We start from the raw sequence: 24,561 nt of genomic DNA on the forward strand, positions 1-24,561 counted from the left end.
GCCTGAAACAAAGGGTCTCGGCCTGAAACGTCAACTGCACCTCTTCCTAGAGATGCTGCCTGGCCTGCTGCGTTCACCAGCAACTTTGATGTGTGTTGCTTGAATTTCCAGCATCTGCAGAATTCCTGTTGTTGTCCCCTGTTATGATTACTCCTTTCCAGAATCTGTCTCCCTATCTGCTCCTCAATGTCCCTGTTACTATTGGGTGGTCTATAAAAAAACACCCAGTGGAGTTATTGACCCCTTCCTGTTCCTAACTTCCACCCACAGAGACTCCGTAGACAATCCCTCCATGACATCCACCTTTTCTGCAGCCGTGACACTATCTCTGATCAGCAGTGCCACACCCCCACCTCTTTTGCCCCCCTCCCTGTCCTTTCTGAAACATCTAAAGCCTGGCACTTGAATTAGCCATTCCTACCCCTGACCATCCAGTTCTCTGTTATGGCCACAACATCATAGCTCCAAGTGCTGATCCACGCTCTAAACTCATCCGCTTTATTCATGATACTCCTTGCATTAAAAGAGGCACATCTCAAACCATCGGACTGAGCGCATCCCTTCTCTATCACCTGCCTATTCTCCCACTCTCACTGTCTCCAAGCTTTCTCTATTTGTGAACCAACCTCCTTTTCCTCCGTCACTTCAGTTCGGTTCCCACCCCCAGCAATTCTAGTTTAAACTCTCTCCAGTAGCCTTAGCAAACCTCTCCGCCAGGATATTGGTCCCCCTCAGATTCACGTGCAACCGGTCCTTTTTGTACAGGTCACACCTGCCCCAGAAGAGGTCCCAATGATCCAGAAATCTGAATCTCTGCCCCCTGCTCCAATCCCTCAGCCACGCATTTGTCCTCCACCTCACTCTATTCCTATACTCACTGTCACGTGGCACAGGCAGTAATCCCGAGATTACTACCTTTGAGGTCCTGCTTCTCAACTTCCTTCCTAACTCCCTGTAGTCTGTTTTCAGGACTGCTTCCCTTTTCCTACCTATGTCGTTGGTACCACTGTGTACCATGACCTCTGGCTGTTCTCCTTCCCACTTCAAGATATTATGGAAGCGATCAGAAACATCCCGGACCCTGGCACCTGGGAGGCAAACTACCATCCATGTTTCTTTCCTGCGTCCACAGAATCGCCTGTCTGACCCCCTAACTACAGAGTCCCCTATCACTGCTGCCATCCTCTTCCTTTCCCTACCCTTCTGAGCCGCAGGGTCAGACTCTGTGCTAGAAGCACGACCACTGTTGCTTCCCCCAGGAAGGCTGTCCCTGCCAACAGTACTCAAGCAGGAGTACTTATTGTTAAGGGGGACAGCCACTGGGTTACTCTCTAGTACCTGCTTCTTGCCCTTCCCTCTCCTGACTGTTACCCACTTCTCTGTCTCCTGTGGTCCCGGTGCGACTACCTGCCTATAGCTCCTCTCTATCACCTCCTCATTCTCCCTGACCATGCAAAGGTCATCGAGCTGCAGTCGTCCAGGAGGCCGGGAGTCTCCTGGATCTCCCACATCTGACACCGAACACAGGAAACCGGCCTCACACACATACTCTCTGTCTTTCTAACGCTTCTGTGAAGCACCTTGTCTCACTCTGTAGCTCCAATTGAGTAAAAACAAGTTGTCATGGTGTTTCTGAGGACAAGAACATGAGTAAATGGACATTAATTTGTTTAAAAATGTGTAAATATGGAAGATGAACTCGTTACAGAGTTCTGAACAGTTGATTTACTTGTCAGTGTCTTGAAGAATTGAAGCTGGAGGATAATGTTGTGTGTTGTGCTGTGTTCTATCAGTGAAGCATTCATATGTGAGCACAGTGTGGACCTGTGTCAGTCAGTCTGATGTGTACATTACCTCTGCAGAGCAGGATCCAGCCATCAATTTGACGTTCTTCATTGTCTTACTGCATTGTGCAATCGTCTGTTGATCTGGAAACAGAACAGAAGATATAAGGCACAGGAACAGGAGTCGGTCGCCTGGCTTCATTCTGGCCTTCGGTAAGATTTTTTACCTCAGTGCCACTTTCACAGTCTCACCATCCCCTCAGCATTTTCAAAAGTTGGGCTGAAACAGTGATGTTTGTCTCTTGCAGCAGTGCTCGGGATTAGGAAATTTAATTTATTTGAAGTTTCTGTGTGGAAGTTCTTCACTGTGTTGAGACATTACTCAGTTTTGCTGCACACCAGGCCCAGGCAAACCATGTAATGGAATTAACATTACAGACGCAAACAAACATGATTGCCTGTCCTCTCTGAGTCCCCAACATCAGAAACTGTGGAGATATAGCAAACTGCATTACTCTAACCTCACCAAAAGTGAAAGGATCTGAGCAAGGGAAGGGACAAATAATTTGTGCTGTGGTGCCAATGAAGATGGTTGGCTCAGGAAATGGCTGAACCTGGGGGGCAGGGTGGAGACTGTGGATAGGAGACAATGAAGATGGAGTTTGGAGCAGATGATAAATGCAAGGAGAGATATGCAGGTGTGAGTCTGAGAAGATGATCAGGGCATGGGGGTCATGCTCAGAAATATGATTAGGATAGCCTGAGCAGATAATGAAGCTGGGAAGAAGGGGCCAGATGAGATGACAAGGAGAAACGTAGAGTTGTCAAGACAGAGATACAGGCTACCCAGCCTAGTGAGGCCAGGACAATGATTGAGCTTCAATTTACCACTGATCAGGACTCACACCACCAGCTTCAGGAACAGTTACTACCCCTTCAACCATTAGGCTCCTGAACCAGAGGGGATAACGTCCCTCAACTTCACTTGCCCCATCACTGAACTGTTCCCACAACCTACGGACTCACTTTCAAGGACTCTTTCGCTCATGTTCTCGATATTTATTTCTTATTTATTGACTATGATTTTTTTTTGATTTTGCAGTTTGTTGTCTTTTGCACATTGGCTGTTTGTCCGTCTTTGTTCTGTGCAGTTTTTCATTATTTCTATTGTGTTTCTTGTATTTACTGTGAATGCCCAAAAGAAAATCAATTTCAGTGTTGTATATAGTGACATATATGTACTTTGATAATAAATTTACTTTTAATCTTACATCAAACTTTTTATTTCTTGTAATCCCCAGCCCCCTCCCCCAATTCACCCACAAACTTGGAGCAATTTGCAGGGGCCAAGTTATCCACCAACTGGGACATCTGTGGGACATGGGTGGGAATTGGAGGGCCCAGGAGGGTCCCATACACTCACAGTGAGAACATACGCGCTCCACACAGACAGCATCTGAGGTCAGGATTGAGAGGCAGTGGCACTACCTGCTGCAACACTGCGCTGCCCTGGACACTGGGGAGATTGGCAGTGGAGTAGAGGAGAGAGGTGGGATGAGAACACAATGCCTGTTGGCCGGGGAAGTGGTGACAGATACGTGCAAGAATCTAGATGAGCACCTGAATCACTGAGACAGAAGGGTTGTTGTGATGGGAGATTTTAACTTTCCTAATATTGACTGGCATCTCCTTAGCGCAAGGGGGTTTAGATGGGGTGGAATTTGTTAGATGAGTTCAGGAAGTTTTCCTGACACAATATGTAGATAAGCTTACAAGAGGAGAGGCTGTTCTTGATCTGGTATTGGGAAATGAACCTGGTCAGGTGTCAGATCTCTCAGTGGGAGAGCATTTTGGAGATAGTGATCACAATTCTATCTTCTTCACCATAGCACTGGAGAGGGATAGGAGCAGACAATTTGGGAAACATTTAATTGGGGTGGGGAAAATATGATGCTATTAGGCAGGAACTTGGGAGCATAAATTGGGAGCAGATGTTCTTAGAGAAATGCATGGCAGAAATGTGGTAAATGTGCAGGGAACCTTTGCATGGAGCTCTGCATGGGTATGTTCCACTGAGGCAGGGAAAGGATGGTAGGGTTAAAGAACCATAGTGTAGAGAGTATGTAAAAAATCTAGTTAAGATGAAAAGAAAAGCACCCAAAAGGTTCACAAAACTAGGTACTGTGAGAGCTCAAGAAAGTTACAAGGTTGCTAGGAAGGAGCTTAAGAATGGAATTAGGAGAGCCAGAAGGGGCCATGAGAAGACCTTGGTGAGCAGGATTAAGGAAAACCCCAAGGCATTCTACAAGTACGTGAAGAGCAAGAGGATGAGTCGTGTGAGAATAGGACCAATCAGGTGTGATAACGGAAACGTCTGCATGGAGTCGGAGGAGGTAGCGGAGATACTTAATGAATACTTGGCTTCAGTATTCACCAGGGAAAAAGACCTTGGAAATTGGGCTATAACAGGCGTGCCAATTGTGAGTTGGAGAGCTACAAGAGAGGAGGCGGTCCATGGGTCCAGGAGCGAAGTTTAAAAGGGGAAATCTTCGCGGGAACTCGGCTATAACTGGCGCACTAATCGTATGTTGCAGAGCTATGAGAGAGGAGGGGGCACACGGGTCTGGGAGGGAAGTTTAAGAGGGGAAAGCTTTGTGGGAACTTAGCTATAACTGATGCACCAATCGTGTGTTGGAGAGCTGGGAAAGTTCCAGTGTGAAAAGGAGACACTGCCGAGCGGAGCGGTCATTGTCGGAGTGGTCTGAGTCAGAGTGGGAGGGCTTTGGCTCATTTTGGGCTCCGGCAAGGTAAGTGGGTAGCTGGACTTCGTTTTTTCCATGGATTTTTTGAGGAATAGAGAGCATGTCTGCAGGATTAGTACTTTGCTCTGGGTGTCAGATGTGGGAATCCTGGGAATCTTCCAGTCTTCCAGATGGTCACATCTGCGCCAGGTGCACCGAGATGCAGCTCCTGAGAGACCGTGTTAGGGATCTGGAGCTGCAGCTTGATGACCTACTGCTTATCAGGGAAAGTGAGCAGGAGATAGACAAGGAGTTGGTCACCCCGAGGCTGCAGGAGTTAGACAAGTGGGTGACTGTCAGAGAAGGGAAGGGAAGAGCTCAGATAGTAGAGAGCACCCCTGTGACCATCCCCCTCAGTAATTGTTATCTTGTTTTAGATTCTGTTGAGGGAGGGAGTGACCTGAAATTCAGCTACAGATTGGCGAGTATGATGTTGTGGCCATCTCTGAAACTTGGCTAAAGGATGGCTGCCATTGGGAGCTGAATGTCTAAGGATATACCATGTATTGGAAAGATAAGTTAGTAGGCAAAGGGGGTGGTGTGGCCCTGTGTATAGGAAATACTATTAAATCATTAGAAAGGGATGACATAGGATCAGAAGGTGTAGAATCTCTATGGGTTGAGTTAAAAAATGGCAAAGATAAAAGGACCCTAATGGCAGTTGTATACAGGCCTCCAAACAGCAGCCGGGATGTGAATTACAAATTACAGCAGGAGATAGAAAAGGTGTGTCAGAAGGGCAATGTCATGATAATCATTGGGGATTTTAACATGAAAGTGGATTGGGAAAACCAGACCAGTACTGGACCTCAAAAGAGAGAATATGTAGAATGTGTAAGGGGTGGCTGTTCTAATAAGGCTGTGCTGGATTGGGTGTTGTGCATTGATCCGGAGGAGATAAGAGAGCTTGAGGTTAAGGAACCCTTAGGGAACAGTGATCACAATATGATCAAGTTCACTTTGAAATTTGAGAGGGAAAAAATAAAATCCAATGTGTTAGTATTTCAGAGGAATAAAGGAAATTACAATGGCATGAGAGGGGAACTGGCCAAAGTTGACTGGAAAAGGACATTTGCAGGAAGGACAGCAGAGCAGCAATGGCTGGAGTTTCTGTGAAAAATGAAGGAAGTGCAAGACAGATATATTCCAGATAAGAAGAAATTTTTGAATGGAAATAGGACACTACTGTGGCTGACAAGTGAAGTCAGAGCCAAAGTAAAAGCAAAAGGGATGGCATACAAGTCAGCCAAAGATAGTGGGAAGATAGAGGATTGGGAAGCTTATAAAAACTTGCAGAAGGAAACTAAAAAGGTCATTAGTTAGGAAGGAAAAGATGAATTATGAAAGGAAGCTGGCGACTAACATCAAATAAGATACGAACTGCTTTTTTGAGTATATAAGGGGTAAAAGGGAGTTGAAGGTAGATATAGGGCCAATAGAAAAAGACGCTGGAGGTATTGTAATGAGAGAGACAGAGTGTGAAAATTATGACTGAGAAGGTGCTCGGGAAGCTTAATGGTCTGAGAGTGGATAAATCTCCTGGACCTGATGGAATGCACTCTCTGGTTCTGAAGAAAGAAGCTGGAGAGATTGCGGAGGCATTAACAATGTTCTTTCAAGAACCGATAGATTCTGATATTGTACCGGGTGACTGGAAAATGGAAAATGTTACTCCACTATTTAAGAAGGGTGGGAGGCAGCAGAAAGGAAACTGTAGGCCTGTTAGCCCGACATCAGTTGTTGGAATCGGTTGTTAGGGATGAGATTACAGAGTACCTGGAGGCACATGACAAGATAGGCCAAAGCCAGCACGGTTTCCTGAAAGGAAAATCCTGCCTGACTAACCTACTGCAATTCTTTGAGGAAATTACAAGCAGGGTAGACAAAGGAGATGCAGTAGATGTGGTGTACTTGGATTTTCAGAAGGCCTTTGACAAGATGCTGCACATGAGGCTGCTTAGCAAGATAAGAGCCCATGAAATTACAGGGAAGTTTCTAGCATGGTTGGAGCTTTGGTTGATCGATAGAAAACAGAGAGTAGGAATTCTGGCTGGCTACCGGTTACCAGTGGAGTTCCACAGTGGTCAGTGTTGGGACTGCTGCTTTTTCTGATGTATGTCAATGATTTGGACTATGGGATTAATGGATTTGCGGCTAAATCTGCCAATGATACAAAGATAGGTGGTGGAGTGGGTAGTGTTGAGGAAACAGAGAGCCTGCAACGAGACTTAGGTAGTTTAGGGGAATGGGCAAAGAAGTGGCAAACGAAATACAATGTTGGAAAGTGTATGGTCATGCACTTTGGTGGAAGAAATAAACAGGCAGACAATTATTTAGATGGGGAGTCCTTGTGCAAGATACCCTAAAGGTTAACCTCCAGGTTGAGTTGGTGCTGAAGAAGGTGAATGCAATGTTGGTATTCATTTCTAGAGGTATAGAATATAAGAGCAGGGTTGTGAGGTTGAGGCTCTGTAAGACACTCGTGAGACCACACTTGGAGTATTGTGTGCAGTTTTGGGCTCCTTAATTTAGAAAGGATATACTGACATTGGAGAGGGTTCAGAGAAGATTGACAAATGATTCGAGGAATGAAAGGGTTACCATATTAGGAACGTCTGGCAGCTCTAGGGCTGTATTCTCTGGAGTTCAGGAGAATGAGGGGGGATCTCATAGAAACAGATTAGATATGGCAAAGTTATTTCCCATTGTAGGGGAGTCTAGGACAAGGGGGCACGACTTCAGGATTGAAGGACATCCATTTAGAACAGAGATGCGGAGAAATTACTTTCGTCAGAGGGTGGTAAATCTGTGGAATTTGTTGCCACGTGTGGCTGTGGAGTCCAAGTCATTGCGTGCATTTAAGGCAGAGATAGATAAGGTTCTTGATTAGCCAGGACACCAAAGGGTATGGGGTGAAAGCAGGGGAGTGGGGATGACTGGAAGAATTGGATCAGCTCATGATTGAATGACAGAGCGGACTTGACGGGACAAATGCCATACTTCTACTCCTATATCTTATGGTCTAATCAAGTGTGTCAGTGGAAAAGTGTGTATGGAACTGGAGGAGATAGCAGAGATATTTAATGAATACTCTGCTTCAGTATTCACTACGGAAAAGGACCTTGGCGATTATAAGAATGACTTACAGTGGATTGAAATGCTTGAGCATATAGGCATTAAGAAAGATGATGTGCTGGAGCTTTTGAAAAGAATTAAGTTAGATAAGTCACCGGGACCGGATGAGATGTACTCCAGGCTACTGTGAGAAGCAAGGGAGGAGATTGTTGAGCCTCTGTTGATGATCTTTGAATCATCAATAGGGACAGGAGAAGTACCAGAGGATTTGAAGGTTCCAAATGTTGTTCCCTTGTTCAAGAAAGGGAGTAGAGATAACCCAGGAAATTAACCAGTGAGTCTGACTTCAGTGGTGGGCAAGCTGTTGGAGAAGATCCTGAGAGGCAGGATTTATGAACATTTGGAGAGACATAATCTGATTAGGGATAGTCAGCATGGCTTTGCCAAGGGTAGGTTGTGCCATAGAACCATACCATAGAACCATAGTAACTACAGCACAGAAACAGGCCCTTTGGCCCTTCTTGGCTGTGCCGAACCATTTTCTGCCTAGTCCCACTGACCTGCACACAGATCATATCCCTCCATACACCTCCCATCCATGTATCTGTCCAATTTATTCTTAAATGTTTAAAAAGAACCTGCATTTACCACCTCGTCTGGCAGCTCATTCCATACTCCCACCACTCTCTGTGTGAAGAAGCCCCCCCTAATGTTCCCTTTAAACTTTTCCCCCCTCACCCTTAACCCATGTCCTCTGGTTTTTTTCTCCTCTTGCCTCAGTGGAAAAAGCCTGCTTGCATTCACTCTATCTATACCCATCATAATTTTATATACCTCTATCAAATCTCCCCTCATTCTTCTACGCTCCAGGGAATAAAGTCCTAACCTATTCAACCTTTCTCTGTAACTGAGTTCGCAAGTCCCGGCAACATCCTTGTAAACCTTTTCTGCGCTCTTTCAACCTTATTTATATCCTTCCTGTACTTTGGTGACCAAAACTGAACACAATACTCCAGATTCGGCCTCAGCAATGCCTTATACAACCTCATCATAACATTCCAGCTCTTATACTCAATACTTTGATTAATAAAGGCCAATGTACCAAAAGCTCTCTTTACGACCCTATCTACCTGTGACGACACTTTTAGGGAATTTTGTATCTGTATTCCCAGATCCCTCTGTTCCACTGCACTCCTCAGTGCCTTACCATTAACCCTGTATGTTCTACCTTGGTTTGTCCTTCCAACGTGCAATACCTCACACTTGTCAGTATTAAACTCCATCTGCCATTTTTCAGCCCATTTTTCCAGCTGGTCCAAGTCCCTCTGCAGGCTCTGAAAACCTTCCTCACTGTCTACTACACCTCCAATCTTTGTATCATCAGCAAACTTGCTGATCCAATTTACCACATTATCATCCAGATCATTGATATAGATGACAAATAACAATGGACCCAGCACTGATCCCTGTGGCACACCACTAGTCACAGGCCTCCACTCAGAGAAGCAATTCTCTACCACCACTCTCTGGCTTCTTCCATCGAGCCAATGCCTAATCCAATTTACCACCTCTCCATGTATACCTAGTGACTGAATTTTCCTAACTAACCTCCCATGCGGGACCTTGTCAAAGGCCTTACTGAAGTCCATGTAGACAATATCCCCTGCCTTCCCTTCATCCACTTTCCTGGTAACCTCCTCGAAAAACTCCAACAGATTGGTCAAACATGACCTACCATGCACAAAGCCATGTTGACTCTCCCTAATAAGCCTCTGTCTATCCAAATGCTTGTAGATTCTGTCTCTTAATACTCCCTCCAATAATATCTACTACTGACGTTAAACTCACTGGCCTATAATTTCCCGGATTACTTTTCCATCCTTTTTTAAACAACGGAACAACATGAGCCACTCTCCAATCCTCCGGCACTTCACCCGTAGACAGCGACATTTTAAATATTTCTGCCAGGGCCCCCGCAATTTCAACACTAGTCTCCTTTAAGGTCCGAGGGAACACTCTGTCAGGTCCCGGGGATTTATCCACTTTAATTTTCCTCAAGACAGCAAGCACCTCCTCCTTTTCAATCTGTACAGTTTCCATGGTCTCACTACTTGATTCCCTCAATTCCATAGATTTCATGCCAGTTTCCTTAGTAAATACAGACGCAAAAAACCTATTTAAGATCTCCCCCATTTCCTTTGGTTCCGCACAATGCCTTATGAGTCTGATTGAATTCTTTAAGGATGTAACAAAACATATTGATGAAGGTAAAGCAGCAGATCTTAAATAGGTTTTTTGCCTCTTTATTTACTAAGGAAACTGGCATGAAGTCTATGGAATTGAGGGAATCAAGTAGTGAGATCATGGAAATTGTACAGATCGAAAAAGAGGAGGTGCTTGCTGTCTTGAGGAAAATTAAAGTGGATAAATCCCCGGGACCTGACAGAGTGTTCCCTCGGACCTTGAAGGAGACTGGTGTTGAAATTGCGGGGGCCCTGGCAGAAATATTTAAAATGTCGCTGTCTACGGGTGAGGTGCCGGAGGATTGGAGAGTGGCTCATGTTGTTCCGTTGTTTAAAAAAGGATGGAAAAGTAATCCGGGAAATTATAGGCCGGTGAGTTTAACATCGGTAGGAGGTAAGTTATTGGTGGGAGTACTAAGAGACAGAATCTACAAGCATTTGGATAGACAGGGACTTATTAGGGAGAGTCAACATGGCTTTGTGCGTGGTAGGTCATGTTTGACCAATCTATTGGAGTTTTTCAAGGAAGTTACCAGGAAAGTGGATGAAGGGAAGGCAGTGGATATTGTCTACATGGATTTCAGTAAGGCCTTTGACAAGGTCCCGCATGGGAGGTTAGTTAGGAAAATTCAGTCGCTAGGTATACATGGAGAGGTGGTAAATTGGATTAGACATTGGCTCAATGGAAGAAGCCAAAGAGTGGTAGTAGAGAATTGCTTCTCTGAGTGGAGGCCTGTGACTAGTGGTGTGCCACAGGGATCAGTGCTGGGTCCATTGTTATTTGTCATCTATATCAATGATCTGGATGATAATGTGGTAAATTGGATCAGCAAATTTGCTGATGATACAAAGATTGGAGGTGTAGTAGACAGTGAGGAAGGTTTTCAGAGCCTGCAGAGGGACTTGGACCAGCTGGAAAAATGGGCTGAAAAATGGCAGATGGAGTTTAATACAGACAAGAGTGAGGTATTGCACGTTGGAAGGACAAACCAACGTAGAATGTACAGGGTTAATGGTAAGGCACTGAGGACTGCAGTAGAACAGAGGGATCTGGGAATACAGATACAAAATTCCCTAAAAGTGGCGTCACAGGTAGATAGGGTCGTAAAGAGAGCTTTTGGTACATTGGCCTTTATTAATCAAAGTATTGAGTATAAGAGCTGGAATGTTATGATGAGGTTGTATAAGGCATTGCTGAGGCCGAATCTGGAGTATTGTGTTCAGTTTTGGTCACCAAATTACAGGAAGGATATAAGTAAGGTTGAAGGAGTGCAGAGAAGGTTTACAAGGATGTTGCCGGGACTTGAGAAACTCAGTTACAGAGAAAGGTTGAATAGGTTAGGACTTTATTCCCTGGAGCGTAGAAGAATGAGGGGAGATTTGATAGAGGTATATAAAATTATGATGGGTATAGATAGAGTGAATGCAAGCAGGCTTTTTCCACTGAGGCAAGAGGAGAAAAAAACCAGAGGACATGGGTTAAGGGTGAGGAGGGAAAAGTTTAAAGGGAACATTAGGGGGGGCTTCTTCACACAGAGTGTGGTGGGAGTATGGAATGAGCTACCAGACGAGGTGGTAAATGCAGGTTTCTTTTTTAACATTTAAGAATAAATTGGACAGATACATGGATGGGAGGTGTATGGAGGGATATGGTCCATGTGCAGGTCAGTGGGACTAGGCAGAAAATGGTTCGGCACAGCCAAGAAGGGCCAAAAGGCCTGTTTCTGTGCTGTAGTTTCTATGGTTTCTATGGATGTAGTGTATATGGATTTCAGTAAGGCATTTGATAAGGTTCCCCATGCAAGGCTTATTGAGAAAGTAAGGAGGCATGGGATCCAAGGAGACCTTGCTTTGTGGATCCAGAACTGGTTGCCCACAGAAGGCAAAGAGTGGATGCAGATGGTTCGTATTCCGCATGGAGGTCGGTGAGCAGTGATGTTCCGTAGGGATCTGTTCTGGGACCCCTACTCTTTGTGATTTTATAATGACCTGGGTGAAGAAGTGGAATAGTGGGTTAGCAAATTTGTTGATGACACAAAGATTGGAGGTGTTGTGGATAGTGGAGGGTTGTCAGAGGTTACAGTGGGACATTGATAGGATGCAGAACTAGCTTAGAGGTGGCAGATGGAGTTCAACCCAGGTAAGTGTGAGGTTGTTCATTTTGGTAGGTCAAATATGATGACAGAATATAACAGTAATGGTAAGACTCTTGACGGTGTGGAAGATCTGAGAGATCTTGGGGTCCGTGTCAATAGGACACTCAAAGCTGCTGCGTGGGTTGACAGTGTTGTTAGGAAGGCGTGTGGTGTGTTGGTATTCATCAACCATGGGATTGAGTCAAGAGCCGAGAGGTAATGTTGCAGCTATATACGACCTCGGTCAGACACCACTTGGAGTACTGTGTTCAGTTCTGGTCACCTCACTAATGGAAGGATGTGGATACTATGCAGAGAGTCCAGAGGAGATTTACAAGGATGTTGCCTGGATTGGGGAGCATGCCTTATGAGAATAGGTTGAGTGAACTTGGCCTTTTCTCCTTGGAGCGACGGAGGATGAGAGGTGACCTGATAGAGGGGTATACGATGATGAGAGGCATTGATTGTGTGGATAGTCAGAGGCTTCTTCCCAGGGATGAAATGGCTAACACGAGGGGACACAGTTTTAAGGTGCTTGGAAGTAAGTACAGAGAGGATGTCAGGGGTAAGTTTTTCACACAGAGAGTGGTGGGTGGATGGAATGGGCTGCCAGCGGCGGTGGTGGAAGTGGATTCATTAGGGCATTTTAAAAACCTCTTAGATAGGTATATAGAGGTTAGAAAAATAGAGGGCTATGAGCTCGGGAAATTCTGGGCACTTTCTAGAGTAGGTGACATGGTCGGCACAACATTGTGGGCCGAAGGGCCTGTAATGTGCTGTAGATTTTTATGTTCTATGTTCTATGATACTGATCAAAAGTTGGTTCAATCAAAACTCTGGAGGAACCTAATGGGTCAAAAAGGCATCTGTGGAGACAAAGGGATGGATGACATCAGGAATGGTTAATGGGATGGTATGGATGTGTGATTGATGGTCAGCATAGACAAGAGTGGGCCGCAGCACTTGTTCTGTGCTGTGTGACTTAATCCTAGGACTCTCCTGACCAAATAGGAATTGTGTTCACTCTCGCCCCGACCTCGTACCAGCAAGGTGCCGCACTTTATACAACTCTCACACAGCTGCAACCTGTGAATTAGTATTTACCTGAGTGTGAGTGAGTGTGTGTGTGTGTGTGTGTGCTGTGAGAGTGTTAGTGAGAGTGAAAGTAAGTGTGTGTGTGTGTGTGTGTGTGTGTGTGTGTGTGTGTGTGTGTGCTGTGAGAGTGTTAGTGAGAGTGAAAGTGTGTGTGTGTGTTGTGAGAATGTTAGTGAGAGTGAAAGTGTGTGTGTGTGTTAAGGTATTGCTGTTCATTTTTGTTTTATACATGACTCTGGAGAACCTTGCAGGAGCGATTCAAAATGTTTGTTAGCAAACTGCCAATGAATGTCTCAGCCAAGGATTTGCAGATGTACATTTAATGATCGAATACACTGGAAGGATGTAAGGACAGAACAGAGAGGGGATTAACGACCTCTTCCAAAGGATAGGACAGACTGAAGGGACAAACGGTAACCAGTTTGTGTTGAATGATTAGTACTGAAAATGATATTTTGCTTACAGGTACAATGTCGACAGCAGTTGGGAGAATCTACGACAACCTCGCCACCAGACTGAGGAGAACAATACAGAGTTGAAATGTAAATAACGTTATTTGTTTTTCCCCACTGCAGCCTGTCAGCCTTACAGCCCAATAATTACACTGCATGAGTCCAAGGTAATGCAGTAAAACAGAGCCAGGGCGCTCTGCCTGAGACAATGGCTGAAGCTGGGTGTCTGACAACATTTCAGGAATGTCCAGACGAACATACTGCGGCGAGCATTTTGTCCATGATGACAGACGAGAGAAGATTGTTTAACTTTCCAGCCGTTTATACTGCAAAAAGCACAAGAACAAACCGTGCACTATGACCCAGGGAGAGAACCCACTCAGTCTCTTACAGACAGGCCAGGGGATTATCACACAGCCTGGTTACAGCCAGGGTGACCCGAAAACACATGCGAATAATTGTATAACCCAAGCTAAAATGTAACAATAAGTGAATTTGAACATCCCACCATAATCCCACAACAGCATTTTAAAACAAGAACAATAAATAGTGCTGGCCACTAGGAAAGCTGGGGCGGGTTGTTGGCAAAGCCCAACCCCACCACAGAGCATCACAATACCAATCCTTAAGCACGGACAGGTATGGGCCAAGTGTTGGGCATTGTGGATTTTAAATATATATCATACCCACATGTAGGCAAATGGCCTATTTCTCTGCTGGAGAATTCTGTGATCTGATGGAAGACTTCATCGGAAACAACAGCAAATGACAGATATGGATTTTCAGTGAAATCTGGATCTGCCTCAAACAGGGAGAGGCCATGGAGGAAGGAAAGGGAACTCAGCACAGAGTCAGTGCATCTCAGTCAAGAATATTTCCAACAGTTCAGCGATCGGGGCAGTGTGAGGGTAGATGGAATTGTCAGTGGTTTGGGGAGTGATGGAACTGTCAGAAATGAATTAATCAGCCAAATAAAATAAGCCAAATCATTAATTGGAAAAAGGTGAAAATGTGCTACCAAGGAAAGGCACGAAAGTAACTGGCCGCTGAACACGGGATTATATTTCCCACCTCTCTCTTAAAGCAGTTCATTCTAAACTTCAAGCAAACTACGATCAATAACTTAAAACTACATATAAATTACCATTGTTAAAACAATTCCTATAATCAGATAAATAGTTCAGATTATCATCTGCTGAACAGTATGATCTACATTTGCAATAAAGAAATTGAATTCGCAGTTGGGGCTTTGTGTAGTATAATGTGCCTGGGAAGGATCAGAATTCAATCCCACCCGGTTTCATGTCATTGACTGAATTAGAAATATTCCATTCAGTGTTCTCAATCAAAGCACAGTGTTTAATGCGAACAGCTGAGTTTGAGCACTACCTTGCTCATCACTGTCTGCCCTCCTGTTTATTCCTGTACTCTCTCCTTTCCCCCAGTCAGTTTTGAACCTTTTTCATCCACAGGGCGGTGGGACTGCACAATGCACTGAGAAATGCTGTAATGTTTGTTACATTTAAGCAGAACTTGCTCGTTAAACAAAATACACAAGATACTGGAGGAACTCAGGTCAAGCAGCATCTGTGGGGGGAAGTGGACAGTTGATGTCTTGGGTTGTGTCATGTACCAGTACTGGGATGTACGGTATATCTGAAGAGTGATTTCTGCAGGGGTATGGACTCAACGCTGCTGATCAGGCTCTCTGTGTGATGTAAACACAGCTGGCACTGGAGAGGGTCCAGAGGAGGTTCACAAGGAATGTTCTGAGAATGAAAGGGTTAACATATGAGAAGTGTTTGATCTCTCTGGGTCTGTACTCACTGGAGTTTAGAAGAATGCAGGGGTATCTCATTGAAACCTATCAAATACCGAAAGGCCTCAATAGATTGGATGTGGAGAGGATGTTTCCTTTGGTGAGGGAGTCTAAAACCAGAGGGCACAACCTCAGAATAGAGGGACATCCATTTAGAACAAAGATGTGGGGGACTTTTTTAGCTAGAGAGTGGTGAATCTGTGGAATTCATTGCCACTGATGGCTATGGAGACCAAGTCATTGGGTATATTTAAGGATAGGTTCTTGATTAGTCAGGGCAAAGGTTATGTGGAGAAGGTGGGGAATGGGGTTGAAAGGGCCATGATGGAACGGCAGAGCAGAGTGATGGACAGAATGGCCTAATACTGCTCCTATGTCTGATGTTCTAAACATTCTGTAATTCACCCATCATGCGTTTTGGATGTTGTATGTCGACATCCAGGAACAACCCAATCAGAGTTGGACTATATCAGTCCAAACCCGTGTGAGAGGGAGTAATTTTTTGGGTTCAGTACTACCTGGAAAGGCGTGTCCATGGTAGAGAGGGGAGAAATCTTTCTAACCAGTTCCCCTCCACAAACGCTGCCTGACCCGCACTGATGGCCCCAGGAGTACAACACTCCCAAGTACTGGAATCATGAGACTCTTGCTCCAGGAAGGCTGTAGGGGAACTTTCATGCCTGACAGAAGCTTTGGGACATTTCAGAGACTCTTAGATAGGCCCATGGATGACAGAAAAGTGGTGGCTATGCAGGGGCAAGGGTTAGATGGATTGAGTAAGATATGAGGTCAGCACAACATGTGGCTGAAGGGCCTGTATTGTTCTGTGATCCGAGCTGTCAGCTCAATCTTTCTCACAGTGAGAATAAACTCTTCACAAACACAGGTCCCTCCAGCTCTCCTCAGGCCAACAAGAGGACCTGGTCACGTTGGGCAGACAGTGTTGGGAGATGTCGGTAAATGTCACGCCCTACTGAGTACAGATTGTACTGTTCATCAAGCAAATGGCATAAATATATTGTCAGCTGTCGGCCTGGCAGGATATCTAGTCAACAAATAGTACTCAGAAAAATCACTCATGTTACTTTGTCTGCCAGTCATTTTCATACAAATGGGAGCTTTGTAAGTTAGTATAGCATTTAAATGCATTTGTTTTAAACTTAAATTGAATAAATATCAGAAAGAATTTATAAAAATTGCATTGGCAGTAGCTAAGAAGACTATAGCAGTTACTTGGAAATCTGATTCGTATTTAAGTATGGATCGTTGGAATAATGAAATGGCTAGTTCTATTCCACTCAAAAAAATTACTTATAATTTAAGAGACAAATATGTAACATTTTTGAATATTTGGCGCCCTTATTTACAAAAGATAGGATGGCATATTGAAGTGCTCCGATAAAGACTTTGGTCACTTGGGGAAAGTAACGAATAATTATACCAAATTTATTTTGAATCCCATGGAGCACGTGGAAACCTTCCAATACCCAGGCGGCTCTTTTCTTCCTTTCTTCCTTTTTAGGTAGGACTTTATATGGGGGGGGGAGGGTAGATTCTATTTTTTCATGTATTCCTTTTGAAAATTCAATAAAAATTATATTACAAAAAAAAATGTAATGCTGTCAGCCCCCATTACAAAATGAATTTGTATTTCTCATCCTTACCACTCTGCAGACAACTTCATCTAATTCCGGGCAAATTACAGATTCTACCTCTGTGACAAGGTGACCGTCAATCTCCACACAGAGAACACGGGTACAGTTATCGACAATGTATGTCTGACGTAACTGAAAAAGACAACAGAGATTCCCATTCACTGAACCTTACAACCTTTAATCTCTTCATCTGAGAACATAGCAACGAGGAATGACTTATGATTATGAAAGTATCACCAACAATGTCAGTGTAATCCAAGTTACAGTTGAAGTCAGAAGTTTACAGACACCTTAGCCAAATATATTTAAACTCAGTTTTTCACAATTCCTGACATTTAATCCTAGAAAATATTTGCTGTCTTAGGTCAGTTAGGATCACTACTTTATTTTAAGAATGTGAAATGTCAGAATAATAGTAGAGAGAATTATTTATTTCTTACATCATTTTCCCAAACTGCTGACTTCAACTGTACATTGTGATCTCTGTTAAGTTTTCTTCAGACTGCTAAGAACAATCTTGGCAGTTTAAGCAATACAATGGATTGGATTTAACTCGAAGCATATCATCTTTGTACACTGAAAACCAGCCTCCCTGCTGTCAAACACCATGCCCGGAGGCACCTGCCACCAGATTTCCTCAACTAAGGGAGTAGGTGGCATTTTCAGCTCCACTGATACAGGCTGCATAGGCAGGCGAAGTAGTGAGAGTGTGATTGCTGAGGACGATGGGCACCACAGTGGCATAGTGGCTGGCATGACGATATTACAGCTGGAGTTTTGGGTTCAAATCCAACACCATCTGTAATGAATTATTTTGTTCTCCCTGTGGAATGTGTGGGTTTTCTCGGGATGACTCGGTTTCCTCCCACAGTCCACAGATGTACTGGGTAAGTTAATTATTGTCGCATGATTAGGTTAGGGTTAAATCGGGGTAGTCAGGGGTTGCTGGGCAGCAGGGCCTAATCCCTGCTGTATATCAGAATAAATTAATTAATAAATACTGGCGGGCATAGCTTTAAGATGGGGCAGTATTTCAAACAGATTCATACAGGGAGTGTTTGGAACAGGCTGCTGGGGGTGGGTGGGCAAGCAGTGGAAACATGCAGTAGCAACATTTAGACAGGAAGATTAGATTATTTAAAATTATTATCACTGTTACCGCAGACACGGCCTGTTCCTCTGCAATCCTGATGAAGGTTCTCAGTCTGAAACATCAACTGTTCACTCCCCTCCATAGACGCTGCCTGACCAGCTAAGTCTCTCCAGCATTTTGCGTGTGTATTGCTCTGGATTCACAGCATCTGCAGGACCTCCTGTGTTTATGCTACACTGTAATCTTCGACACTTCAGTGATACAGAGGAGCAATGATGCCAGCCGTAACTCAGTAAACATGATAAAGTTTACATGCCTTATGAGGACAGCTTGAGTGAGCTAGGACTTTTTTCATTAGAGAGGAGGAGGAAGAAAGGCAACTTGATAGATGTGTACACGTTAATAAGAGGCAGAGATAGAGTGTCCAGCCAGAGGTTTTCCCCAGGGTGAAAATGGCTACTACGAGGTGTTTGGAGAAAAGCATGAAGGGGAGGTGAAAGATAGGTTTTGTTTACACAGAGTGACGGTTGTGTGGGACATGCTGCCAGGAGTGGTGCAGATGCAGACACATTAGAGGTTTTTATCAGACTCTTTCACAGGCAGATGGATGGAGGGATTTGGAGAAGGGAAACATTAGATTGATCTAAGAGTACATTAAATGGTCGGCACAACATTGTGGGCTGAAGGGCCTGTACATTGCTGAGAGTTTTGTGTTTAATGATGGTTGAACTTATTGGCAATGGCTCCGTGATATTTCTAGGCGGGGAATAAATGACCAGAGAACCAGGTGTCACACAGTGACCCATATCCACACTAACATAAATCTCTGGATATACACGTTGATAATCACTGATCATTACATTTTCCAGTGCTACATTCTACACAAGAGCAACATCATATTGAATATTTCTAATACCATCCAACCCAAAATAACCAGCTTCCAATATCATAGATCCAGACCCAAGAGACACCACAATGAAAATAACGCCTTATCGAGTACTCTCTAATGCCAGGACTTTCATATTCAGCATTTTAAATATTACATTTCCCATATTCTTCAGCACCAAACCACCTTTACCAAATACACTCTAACACCACACCAGCACACTGTACATTCCACAACAAGTCCCAACGATGAACATGTTATGGTCCTATATCTCACAAACTGCACGAACCCCAGTACCGAACACCTGGAGACCACATCTCCCAAACCGCGTCTACCCCAGTACTGAACACTTGGACACCACATCTCCCATCCCAACACAACATTCTCTTGCACCATGGCCCCAACTCTGAGCATTAATTTAGACCATCTCCTCCTCACCCTGGTATTTCTCTGTCTTCCTCTAATTAAATCATTTTACAACTGTGGTTATAACACTGGTGCCAGGATTAGAAGTTTATAATCTATCAGCAGTATGTTTTGTTCTGTAGCCTGAGAGCAGATCCATACCTTGATCAAGATGATTTCAGAAGAATTTGGCGAGATGTAAGCACAGTTTACTTGAACACACTCTGGACAGCATACATTATTGTCCTGTGACCTCCTTAACTCAAAACCCTGGGGGATTGAAAAAAAAACAAACTTTGAAAAATATTTGAATTCAGATTTAATTTACTTTTCAACAATGTACAAGCCTCTTTCTTGGCTAAGTTTTCTCTTCATCATGTATTTTGTAACTGTGCACACAGAAGATGGTTTTGGATGGGTACACCGTGCACATATTTACAAAGTGGAGATATGTGACAGGGTCCTGAATTACCCCTATGAACTGTGCTTTTGAAAAGAGAGAGAGAAAGAAAGAGAGAGAGAGAGAGAGACGAAGACTAACTTTTGGATTTCTGCTGAGTTGGAGAGAGAGAACACCGAGCAGCTCGTAAGTCGCTATGGTGACCGAGGGCGGCGTTATTTGATGGACAATCGTTGTTATAGTTTCTCTGGAGTGTGTTTATACTTCCCAAGGACATGGCCTGCTAGCGCATTCTTACACAGACAGAGATGGGAGGAGTTATTTGAATGACAGTTGGTACTCAGTACGGTGAGATAAATAGAAGGTTAGAGGATAGACCTGAGGCACATGATTTTTGGACACAATGAGCTTTGTTGTGCCCACAGAAAAAGTGGGTTTTGGAGGATCGATCGGGCAGATCAATCAGTGGCTCTTGCAGTGAGAAAAGGGATTGACCGGTGGGGAGTTGTCGATGTGTCCAACCCTTGCCTGAGGGGATAGCTCCACCACAGAAAAACGGTCCCCTTTGTTGAAATCACAGTCGGTGACCATTAAGGGATTTCGGAGGACAACTGGAAGATCGATGGCGTCAGCTCATTTGAAGACTCAAATCTCTCCCTCTCTCTCTCTCCATCACTACTCAACTCAATATCACGAACTGAACCGAACTTTACTCATCGTCGTAAGATTGAATCTATTTACCCCTAGACTTGAAGAAGCTTGGTTTTCATATATATTCCACACTTACTTATGTATAATCATTGCTAACCTGTTTGATTTATCTGCATTTAAATTACTGTAATGCGTAGTTACTAATAAATAATATTAGTTAATAGCAATACTGGACTCCAAAGTTTTTTTCCATTTCTGCTGGTTCTTTAACCCATCACGGGGTACGCGACACATAACATTCAAGAATTATACAAAGGATTAAATAGAACAGCAACAAGAATAAGAAAGGCCAAGTGTTGAAACAACATTAGAAGAACTATAGCTGTATTTCCTCTGTGAGGATGGTTGTGGCAGGAACATGACGGCAGGTTTGGTGGGGGGATTGGAGTGTTTGGGAAATGCATGCAGAAATAATAATGAGAAGATAAAGAAATAATAAAGAGAAGAAGAAAATAGTAACAAGGTAAACAGGACGGAAATTTGAAAATACTGCACCATGTTCCTGCATTCTGCACCGTTAGTTTGTACAAGTGAAGAGAACTGGCTGTTTTAACTATTTAGCACTGCATGGGTCCAGTCGAACTGATGATGCCACAGATATCCCAAACAGCACAGCAACAGCTTGGCACCGCCCTCAGACAGTTACCATTGTCAAACAGTCAGACTCGGACAGCACAGACACAAAGTCTTCAGCCTGACTGGTCCACGCTGACCAAACCGCCCCATTCATGCTCGTCTCACATGTCATTGATTGGCCCAAATCCCTCTAAACCAGAGATTCCCAGCCTGATGTCCACACACTCCTCAGTTAATGGCAGGGTCCACAGCATAAAGAGGTTGGGAACCCCACTCTAAACCCTTCTAATCCATGTACCTGGCCAAATGTTATTGTATCTTCCCCAACCACTTCCTTTGGCAGCGTACACACTGACAACATACATAATAACTGAGGCCGGGGTTGACCATGGATGGTGCGGCCTAGCTGTGTACATGATACGTGAGCCAGAGCAGTACGATATGGAGAGCAAGCTGTTGAGAATGTAGCAGGCTTCCCCTCTCCACGCAGCTGATGAACCCAAAGGAACAGTAGAGACCGACATAGCTTGGTACCAGCGCATTACAGGAGTTTTCAGTCATCATTGGACACAACGTAGGACTGCCTTAGGGATTCCGACTCTGGCTTTTCCCCTCGGGCTTCACTCCCGAACCCCTCCCCATGAGTGAGTATAGCTGCAAGAGGTCAGAGTTTTCCATCTCCTCGCTGAGCTGCCAACCACGGCTGACCAGCCCCACCTGCCCAAACCAACTGGTATTAAGGTGCCAGTAACCATCTCTGCCCCACTGCTGCTAGTAGAAATGGTTCCTCCGGGCTTTGTAGCTAAGCCACACATGAAGGCCAGGAGCTGGACTTGGTTGTCAGAGGCTATTTGAGACACATGTCAATGGGAGCATTTAATAGGTCGTGGGAGCTTCTCCCATTACCACCCCTGGCTATATCCACTTTGCAGAACCACATAGATAACCACTCTTTATGTAAAAACAAAGTCAGAACCCCAGCCACCCCACCTCCATACCAGATGGTGATCCAGCCTGTCAGAATGTTCTGCATGGTACATCTGTAGACATTTGCAAGTGTTTGTGGTGACATACAAAATCTCCTTAAACTCCCAACGAAATATAACCACTGTCTTGCTTTCTTTATAGCTGCATCAATATGTTGGATCCAGGTTAGGTCCTCAGACCTAACTTGAATTGTTCACTCTTTCTCAATTGTCACTCCTCAAGATACTATTAAAACTTTCCCCTCTCACCTTAAACCTACCTATGCCTTTTAGGTTTTGGTTCCCCAACCCTGGGAAACAGACTGTGTGCATTCTCCCTCCGTCTGCTGGTCCCGATTTTATTCGCCTCTGTATGCTCACCTCTCAGTTTCCTACACGCCGGGAATAAAATCCTGGCCCACTCAACGTCTCCTTATAACTCAGTTCCTGGAGACCTGACCATTATGTTTTGTAACTCTGAAACAGGAAAACTAATTGCAAGAAAAAGATTGGAGCTCAGGAAAACAAGTCTCAACTAGATATGCAGTATACTATATACCATGCCTATAAAAAGTATTCGCACACCCACCCACCCCGCCCTGCCCTGGAAGTTTTCACGTTTTATTGTTTTACAACATTGAATCACAGTGGATATAATTTGGCTTTTTTTGACACTGATCAACAGAAAAGGACTCTTTTGTGTCAAAGTGAAAACAGATCTCTACAAAGTGATCTAAATTAATCACAAATATAAATATAAAATATATGTGATTCCTAAAACCAATTGGCTGCACCAGTGATGATTTGGTGTGTCATATTAAAGGGGGTGAATAGTTATGCAATCAATTAATCAGTTAAATGGAGATCTACCATGTTATGTTTATCTTTATGAAGCTACTAAAAAGATTGAAAAAGAAATGGAGATCACTTGTGTGCAGTCTGGAAGGGCCAACTGCTGGTGAGTCAGTATCCTGGCAAAAACTACACCATGAAGCCAAAAGAACACTCCAAGCAACTCTGCAAAAGGTTATTGAAAAGCACAAGTCAGGAGATGGATACAAGAACATTTCCAAGTCACTGAATATCCCCTGGAATATAGTTAAGTCAATCATCAAGAAATGGAAAGAATATGGCAGAATTGTAAACTGCTGAAAGCAGGTCGTCCTCAAAGACCTAGTGACCATGCAAGAAAGGGACTAGTGAGAGAAGCCACCAAGACACCTATGACGTCTCTGGTGGAGTTACAAGCTTCAGTGGCTGAGACGGGAGAGACTGTGTCCAGGTGCTTCACCAGTCACAGCTTTATGGGAGAGTGGCAAAGAGAAAGCTGCTGTTGAAAAAAAAACTCACATGAAATCTTGACGAGAGTTTGCCAGAAAGCATGTGGGAGACTCTGAAGTCAGCTGGAAGAAGGTTCTAAGCACTATGTTTGCCATAAGCCAAACACTGCACATCGTCAAAAACACGCCAGCATTACCATGAAGCATGGTGGTGGCTGCATCATGCTGTGGGGATGCTTCACTGCAGCAGGCCCTGGAAGGCTTGTGAAGGTAGAGGCTAAAATGAATGCGGCAAAATACAGGGGAATCCCGGAGGAAAAGCTGATGCAGTCCCAAATTGTGACTTGGGAGTAGATTTGTTTTCCAGCAAGACTACGACTTCAGGCATAAAGCCAAAGCTACACAGGAATAGATTAAAAACAACAAAGTTAATGTTCTGGAGTGGCCAAGTCAGAGTCCAGACCTCAATCCAATTGAGAATCTGAGGCTGGGCTTGAAAAGAACTGTTCACTCACAATCCCCATGGAATCTGACAGAGTGTGAGCAGTTTTGTAAAGCAGAATGGGGAAAAGTTGCAATGTCCAGATGTGTAAAGCTGATAGAGACCTATCCACATAGACTCAAGGTGGTTAATTGCTGGCAAAGGTGCATCTACTAAATACTGACTTGAAGGAGGGTGAATACTTATACAATCAATTATTTTGTGTTTTACATTTGTTATTAACCTAGATCACTTTGTAGAGATCTGTTTTCACTTTGACACGAAAGATCAGTGTCAAAAAAGCCAAATTAAATTCACTGTGATTCAATGTTGTAAAACAATAAAATCTGAAAACTTCCAAGGGGGTGTGAATACATTTTATAGGTACTGTATACAGACATCTGCAGCACAGTAAATTTTAAATTGTCCCATTCTGACCTAAGGAAGATTAGGCCTGAGTGGAGGATTTCTTAACTCTTGTGGGATAATGTCTTTCCTAACATGGACGGTCACTCTGGCTGGTGAGATTTGTGGCTGTGGATCGATCTCAGGTTCTGGGGCTTCCTTCGTACTGGTTGTGGGAGTCGACTCTGGGTCTGCAGGAGGTGGTTCTGACAGCCCTGGACACCTCTCTTCTCCTTCCTTTTCCTTCTAGTTTGTGTATCTTGAGCTTGGGGAGTTCACTGGAGTATTCCCTTATTAACC

General features: G+C 44.1%; 1 protein-coding gene across 1 annotated transcript in view; it reads right to left on the reverse strand.

The window, feature by feature from the left end:
• LOC140197170 (intestinal mucin-like protein) overlaps positions 1 to 24,561 on the reverse strand; it is a 48,648-nt gene that overhangs the window by 6,651 nt on the left and 17,436 nt on the right. The window contains exons 4-7 of the mRNA XM_072257083.1: positions 19,606 to 19,713; positions 17,069 to 17,191; positions 13,597 to 13,648; positions 1,855 to 1,928 (exon numbers count right to left, since the gene is read on the reverse strand). Of these exons, the coding sequence (XP_072113184.1) occupies positions 1,855 to 1,928; positions 13,597 to 13,648; positions 17,069 to 17,191; positions 19,606 to 19,713 (357 nt within the window). The remainder of the gene's footprint in view (positions 1 to 1,854; positions 1,929 to 13,596; positions 13,649 to 17,068; positions 17,192 to 19,605; positions 19,714 to 24,561) is intronic.

This window comes from Mobula birostris, chromosome 5 (genome assembly GCF_030028105.1).
Source record: "Mobula birostris isolate sMobBir1 chromosome 5, sMobBir1.hap1, whole genome shotgun sequence".
NCBI classification, from domain to species: Eukaryota; Metazoa; Chordata; class Chondrichthyes; order Myliobatiformes; family Myliobatidae; genus Mobula; species Mobula birostris.